This window comes from Montipora foliosa, chromosome 2 (genome assembly GCF_036669935.1).
Source record: "Montipora foliosa isolate CH-2021 chromosome 2, ASM3666993v2, whole genome shotgun sequence".
NCBI lineage: Eukaryota > Metazoa > Cnidaria > Anthozoa > Scleractinia > Acroporidae > Montipora > Montipora foliosa.
This window is the reverse complement of record NC_090870.1, coordinates 48,827,022-48,834,521: the sequence shown is the minus strand read 5'-3', so window position 1 is coordinate 48,834,521 and position 7,500 is coordinate 48,827,022. Positions and strand designations below refer to the sequence as shown.

The following is a 7,500-nucleotide window of genomic DNA, read 5'->3' as shown; positions in this document are numbered from 1 at the left end:
TCTTTTTACCCTCCCAATCACGATACTCAACAGAAGACAGACCACAATACCGTGAACTACGTGCCCTACTCTTAGCGACAAGTTTGTGAGTTCTTTTACGTCCCACAGGATTATAGACATTGCGGCGGAAGGGTTGTGAGACGGGACCTCTGGCTTATCGTCCTTATCCGAGAAGACTTGAAAGTCTAACCATTTGCAGATGTAGTTACAAAGGCAGCACTTTCTCCTCAGTTATTTAAAGACCCTGAGTGTTGGTCCGACCGGAGTTGAACTCACGACCTCCCGCGCGACAGTCCGGTGCTCAACCAACTGAGCCCAGTCAATTCTTAAGATCATCAGTAAGTTTTGTTTGAAAAGTCTCAAAACAACTTTGATATTTGAGGAGCTTACTTTTCACGTCCAGTCCTCCACGGTATTTCTTCCATCCTTTCAATTCTATCCTTTCTCCAAGCAATTCCAGAAAACGCTCGAAATCTTCACTAACCGTCACTGTAATAGGTGAAAATAAATTCATTTGTGGAGGGAAAAGTCAAAAACGCACATGGAAAGGAACAGACAGAGAAACTGCGCAGGGGCCTTGGCCAGAATTTCCAAAAAGTCATTGCCGAACGCTACTTTTAATACGTCAAATGAACTTATTTGCGCCAACAATAAGGCATTGTGCAATGGCGCCACGGAGGGACGCAACTTTGGATGCGCGTGCTTTCTTTTAACAAGTCTCTATAAAAAAACTCCCCCATTTTAAATAAATTATTGTTATTCACATATGGAGCAGGATTGCATGGTTGACTTCCTTGCTCAGCCTTTTTTTTTCGACAGAAACACGACTGTCAATCAAGTCATGCGAAGTAAACGTTCAACTTGTTGTATTTTTGATGGGTATGATTTAATTATCTAAGCTTTACTGAACAAATGGGCTAAGCAAAATACATCAACCAGCAACATTTTAACCAGTACAAGGGCCAATGCTCTAAAAGTTACCAAATGTAGCAAATAAATGAAATGAAAGTGTGGGCGTGAATGGTGTGCGTGTGTGTGTTTCTGAGTGGGAGCTGGGCTTCTGGACGACGACCACAACGACGAAGGAGAAAGAGCCTGGGATCGAGTTTAAAAAAAAAAAGAATACTGATTAAGAGAAGAGAAAAGAAATATTCGGAAATGCGATGAAACCTACCGTTACTAAAAACCTCATCATCTGTAGTCTGCCCTTGTCTGGCGTAAAGTACTCCAAATTTGAAGTTCACAGATCCCTGATAAAATAAATGATTAGGTTTACTTAGAGCTAAACTACAAAGAACTGTTTTTAGGTTTTTAGAAGTCTTTCACTTTGAGAGAGGATCTACTTTCTTATTACATTTTGAGGACTCCTTGAGGTGTTTTTGTTTTCAACTAACTAATCAGTAAAATGTTCATAAACAGGATGAATTAGATAAAAAAAAAAGGAGTCTTTAAGAGCCGCCTAACTGGCAGTGCCCCAAAACATGGTAAAAAAGCCCCAAAAACATGGTAAAAAAGTACAATTCATTTGAAGACGCATAAAGGGAAACTGTCCCGCTGTTTTTAATAACGTTCTAAATATTCAAAGTACGTTTTTCAATGTTTTTCGCTCGGGGGTTTTCGGCTGATGGCAGCCACAAAATTAATTACAAAATTGATCCCTTCAAAATTCTATCTTTGCACACAGACTATATTTATATCTCTTTTTGGCGACAGATAGCCAAGAAAGAGCTGTGTGCGAACTTGAAAACGATGGGTGAATGTCAAACGTTTTCGTGATGTAACGATGTAACTCGCAATAAGTCGATGAAAAGCACATTTGCTCTGGATTCACTTCAAATCGTCAAACCGATGTAGAAAGGATTTGAATTCTGTCCACACATCATTACAAGCGTCATGACAGTACCCTCTTAAGAAATCATTCGTGAATGGACCAGGGTAGAACGGCTATTAGTGAGCTGGAATCGCATGGCATTGTTCTGGGTTTAGTCAAATCTCGCTCTGAATTCAGGTTGGGTATGTCTACGGTATAGACCTCTTTCAAAATGGCGGCCAAATAAAATATTCTTTTGTTTCAATGCTAATAAGCCCTACTAACCTCGCTACGACGAGTAAATTTCAAAAGAATATTTGTTTTAAAACGAGGGCAGTAGGTCTAATTAACATAAATACAAAAGAATGTAAAAGTGGTCGCCATTTATGAAAGTGGTCTATACGATGAGCAGCTAGCTGCACTTGCAAATAACCAACTGGTTTGCGTCCGGCCAGTTGGGATTCTTAACAGTCTTACGGTGGTTCTGAATACCGTGAAAGCAGTGCATCATTCTTTGTAAAATGCCCAACTGATTGCACCCTCTCAGAAAGGGGTTTTTGAACGGTTAATGTTTGATTTGAAATATTCTAACCGTGACGCAACTCATTGTTGTATGGAGCATTTGAGCACAGCAATATGGAAAATGTAACGTACCTCTTGTTCTTCCAACACCAGTAGTTCCTACAAGGTTTCAACAACAAGAAACTATTAAAAAAAAATAGTGTTTCGTATCTGGAATGCGGTAAGGGCAGGATAAAGATAAAATAGTGTAGTGTGGGTCCCTCGATCTTTCATATCGATCGGGCTTCGATTCTTCTATTTTAGGGCGCGTTCGATTGACCCTATTCAGAATAAGAATACGTAGAGTAAGGATTAAAACGGTATGTTTGGCACGTTTCAAAGCAGCAAGGATAATAAAAATATGTTTAAAATAGCATTTTAGCAGATACTTGACAATTTTAATGTGAATCTCCGTAAAAACGAAGGAATTCTAACTTATATTCCACGTATTCCTATTCCGGAATACGGTCAATCGAACACACCCTTAATCGAAACTCTCGTGAAATAGATCTAGAAATGCACGCGCTGCCTCTCTGAACGGCCAGAAGATACAGAGAGCGTCAAGGAATTTAACAGGAACGATGGAGTGTGACTGTATGGGTGACGGTTTGAAGGCGTGGCATGGGTCCAACTTTTCCCGAAGTAACCGGTATCAAGAGTGAAAAATTCACTCTTGCTGGTATGTAAAGGTCTAAAAATAACCTCCTTCTCTGTGATACCTATCTTCCGTTTTAATTACTAGCGTTAATGATTGATTCTTGGTTTTATCGAATTACTCAATAACTCAATTTATTTTGCGGCGTTTGTCTACACTAGAGACATTAGCAAGAGCAATATAAACGCGAACTGCAAAAAATTGACGTTTCAGTCAGTAATTAGATCTATTCGTTGGCCTTTGTGTTCCTCACGTTTATCTTTTGCGAGGCTTGGGTTCGTCGGTGTTCACACACTTGTTCACAACTTCGTTTTGCATCTGGAAGATGTGACTCCAACCGCTACTTTGATTGACTATTTACGTCACTGTGTAAATAGTTCACGACATGAAGACGTTAGGGCTTGGCTAAACTAGGAAACATTGTTGGGGAAACATTGTTTCCCTGGGATTGCTGCTCGGGTGGCCAAACTGGGAAACATTTGCGTCCGCGACAATGTTTCCGCAACAATATTTCCTAGTTTAGGTAGGCCCTTACGAAAAGTTTTGCATTGAGAACAGCGCGGGAGCTGGGTGAAAATTTTCCCGCCATTTTGTCGCCACCCCGCAAAGATCACAAAGATTGTCGTTCCAGAAAACAAAAGGCGGATTTTGTTACTCTTATCCTGTTGAGGTATGTAATTGATTGATTTACAGGCTGCCTTTGAAGCATTTTATACTTTTATACTCGTTTGACTTGGTGAGGAATACTCATTGAATACTGGGATGTTCTGCAAGACCCTAAACAAGCTTTATACGTTTATAAAACGAGTTAAGTTGTCCACTGTAAGAAAGATATGTGAGGTGACGTTTCGAGCGTTAGCCCTTTGTCAGAGGGACTTGCTTTGACGAAGGGCTCGTAAAAATCTAATCAACTCGTTTGCATAAACGACTGTAAAACGCATTTCCCAAGACTGTGGCCCAATATTCTCCTGTTTCAATAATCATAATTACAAAAAGGTATGAAGTATGAGTGCCTCTGTAACAAGGCATGAAGACCCTAGAAGACCGTTGCGTACGATTGCTACCTTTTGGATCTCAGGATTGAGTACTTCCTTGGGCCCTTTGTCTACCTTGTTGATACCGTAAGCTCTGTAAAGTGAACGATAATTGTGAACATAAGCTTGACTTAAGTATTAAGCCTACTTGGAGACTTGAGACTTCAGGAGAGGTCAAAAGCTGATGGACTTGTGAAATTTTGAAGCCCCCTTCAATAAGTACAAATTCTCTGGCATTTGAAATTGAGTAATGACAGATTTTGTTTGTTAAAAATTACAACACCAAAGGCTGTTCATGATTAAGTACCACCACCACCACATCTGCACAAAAAATAGTACTTTTTTAATGAAAAGTATAAGGAATTGATCAGACCTTCATTGAAGTATTCCTGTCTTTAAAGAGTTGGAGAAACATTTGGATACAAAGCAAAGAATTTGCAAGCCCTTTTTCCAGTCAGCCAAAAACAAAAGAACATTGGTCTCTTTATCTTCTGTCTTTATTTTGCCATGTTTCAATTTGTTCACCCTTACATTCCAGAAATCAAATACCCCACCAAAGATGTTCAAATTCCAGCACCCCAGCAAGACAAAGAGTTAACCTTATTTGGGGAAGTGGATGATATTGGGGCTCTGTTTTGACAGGTACACCACTGATCACCACTTTGCACAGTTAAAAAAACAAATTCCCCTCAATTTTACAGTGTTTGACACTAATGCTTGCCCGATTGCCTGGGGCAAGCGAAATGTATCTGTGGGCAAGTAAAACAACTCTAAGACTTGCCAGATCAGGCAATCAGAATTTTTGATTGAATGATATTTTGTGGATTTTGATTTGCAACGAAGAAAGTGACTAGTAATATGACGTAGTCACCTCAAACATCTCTTTACTGTCATTTATTCTCTGTTAAAAATATTTTGGTACAAATCTCAAAATAGACTGGAAGAAGGAACATGTTCATAGCCGCCATCTTTCTCTGCACGGAAAAAATGTTTGTTCTGATACAAGTGCACAAGAAAATTCTACCTTTTGTCATGCAATTTCAACCATCTTTGAAAGGCTAAAGAACATACCATTGGACAAATGGCATTAAATTCAAAACCAACCCAATCTCAAAGAGATACAGTCAAGGAATCTCCCTTGATCTCTGATAGAAAAGGAAAATTGCTTAAATGTATGCTTGTCAAAACAAACTAGAACACCATGGACACAGCAGGAGTCGTGTTGGTCTGTCAGGCCCATTTTACACGCATTTTACTCAAATTGTCATTTGGGAGGTGTGGTGGCCTCATGGTTAGAGTGCTTGACTCCGGATCGAGTGGTCCGGTTTCGGGTCCTGGCCGGGAACACTGTGTTGTGTTCTAGTGCAAGACACTTTACTCTCACGGTGCCTCTCTCCACCCAGGTGTATAAAAGGGTACTGGCGACAATGCTGGGAGTAACCCTGCGATGCACTAGCATCCCATCCAGGAGAGAGTAGAAATACTCACTTCATGCTAGGGAAACCGGAGATAAGCACTGGCCTGTTGGGCCTTCCTAGGCTCGTAACAGAGAGACGTTTTTACAAGCCTCCTTTGAGTTTTAGTGGGCAACAGGTCTTTAGAAGGCGGGCAACCGAAAAAAAAACATGAGCAACCGAAAAAACAAAACTGGTTGCCGAAAGGGCAATTTAGTGAGCAAATAGGTGTCGAACACTGTCAAAAGTATTTAAAACTGTTAACTGTACAAAAAATAGACCCCTATATATCAACCAATTCTGGTAATTGCTATATCAAATGACTGCTATACATACTGTAGGACACTCTTTGGAGAAACAGGTTTGTTAAGTTGGTATGGAATGCATACTTTCTGACTTCCCTAGCAAAGTGATAAATTGAGACGAGAGATGTGGTTAGCCATGCAAATATTTAGAAAAGTATGTAGACAGAGATTCATTTGGCAAAATTTCCTGCTTTAACCTATCCATTAGGTTCTAATCAACAACGTTAAATATTATGATGGAATCAAGGACACAATCACCAAGTACTTCAATCAGACAACACACAGTCAAATACAAAATAATGCGGTATCAAACAACTTGAAAGCTTGTAGTTTTGCGTCAAAATATTATTCAGTGAAGTTAGCAAGATATGAAATTTAAGTTTCCTTGAAGCCTGGATCTTTGCAACTGATCAAGGTTCAAACTTCACTTCTATGATCATTTTAACATACAAAATATACAGATCAAAAACAAATCGCACAAACAGAGCAAACAAATAATATTGTGGCCATCCATGATGGTTGAGTACAAGACTGGTTTTTGTTGGTTTATACTTTCTCAGATCCTTCTTAGCCCTTAAATCTCAAACTTATTACTATTGTCTTTACTACATGAAAGCGTGAAATGATCCTCACACTTTTCTGGATAATTTAAGCAATTGTCTCTTATAGACAATTCCATGACCTCTGCAATATGCTGGTGCAATGCTCTACCAACTGAGCTGTGAAGCCACACAGTTGGGAGCAGGTCAATAATTTGTTGGGCTCATGTGTTCCCTTGAAAGGACTAGGTGTAAAAATAATATCTTCACTTACTGTTTTTCTCCACAAAATGGCTCGATATTGAGGTGCACCATAGTTATCTGCATCAGTTAGGCAAACAGATAGAATGAAGGGATTTTTGCTTCCATCAATGCCAACAAAATTTTGATGCACTGTGGATAAGAAATTGAATCTCTACGTACATAGCTACAAATGGTTACTGGCTAAAGTCACGTTATCTAGAGAGATTTTGGAGAAAGTTCTGAGGTTAATTTAAAAACACAAAGAGTTTCAGTTTGGAAAGCATATAAAGCCAGGATAACAAAATGAAAAGTTACCTTGAGTAACAAACAGGAATTAAAATGGAAGCATATACAAAATTTCTGGATCTACTTTAACCCATCTTATATCATATATCTTTATTTACCCTCGGATTATTAGAGTAGCTTGGTTTAGCTAATATCTCCGAGCATTTACCCTCCCAAGCATGATACACAACAGAAGACAGACCACAACCCCGGGAACTACATGCCCTACTCTTTACGACAAGTGTGCGGGTTCTTTTACGTCTCACAGGATTATGAACATTGAAGGGGTGTGAGACGGGACCCCCGGCTTATCGTCCTTATCCGAGAAGACTAGAGAGTCTAACCATTTGCAGATGTAATTACAAAGGCAGCACTTTCTCCTCAGTTAATATTTAAAGACCCTGAGTGTTGGTCCGGCCGGAGTTGAACTCACGACCTCCCGCGTGACAGCCCGGTGCTCAACCATGCAACTGTGCCACCGGTGCGCGGTGACCCATTGGCTCCTCAGGCACTCAAGGATGCCCCCAGTCGACAAGTAGAATCGTCTGGTGTTAGAAGAGCAAATCTGTCTCACTCCCAGTAGTCAATGGCTACTCGTTTCATTGCTCAATTAA

The 7,500-nt window shown here is 39.9% G+C and overlaps 1 protein-coding gene across 4 annotated transcripts in view; it reads right to left on the bottom strand.

Moving 5' to 3' along the window:
* The window catches only part of LOC137993399 (GTPase-activating Rap/Ran-GAP domain-like protein 3), a 35,441-nt gene that overhangs the window by 15,893 nt on the left and 12,048 nt on the right, over window positions 1-7,500 (bottom strand). For all 4 annotated transcript variants that reach the window (XM_068839230.1, XM_068839229.1, XM_068839231.1 and 1 more), the window contains 6 exons: window positions 6,633-6,751; window positions 5,851-5,915; window positions 4,091-4,154; window positions 2,465-2,491; window positions 1,175-1,250; window positions 391-489 (listed from right to left, as the gene is read on the bottom strand). In XM_068839230.1, coding sequence (XP_068695331.1) covers window positions 391-489; window positions 1,175-1,250; window positions 2,465-2,491; window positions 4,091-4,154; window positions 5,851-5,915; window positions 6,633-6,751 — 450 coding nt within the window. The remainder of the gene's footprint in view (window positions 1-390; window positions 490-1,174; window positions 1,251-2,464; window positions 2,492-4,090; window positions 4,155-5,850; window positions 5,916-6,632; window positions 6,752-7,500) is intronic.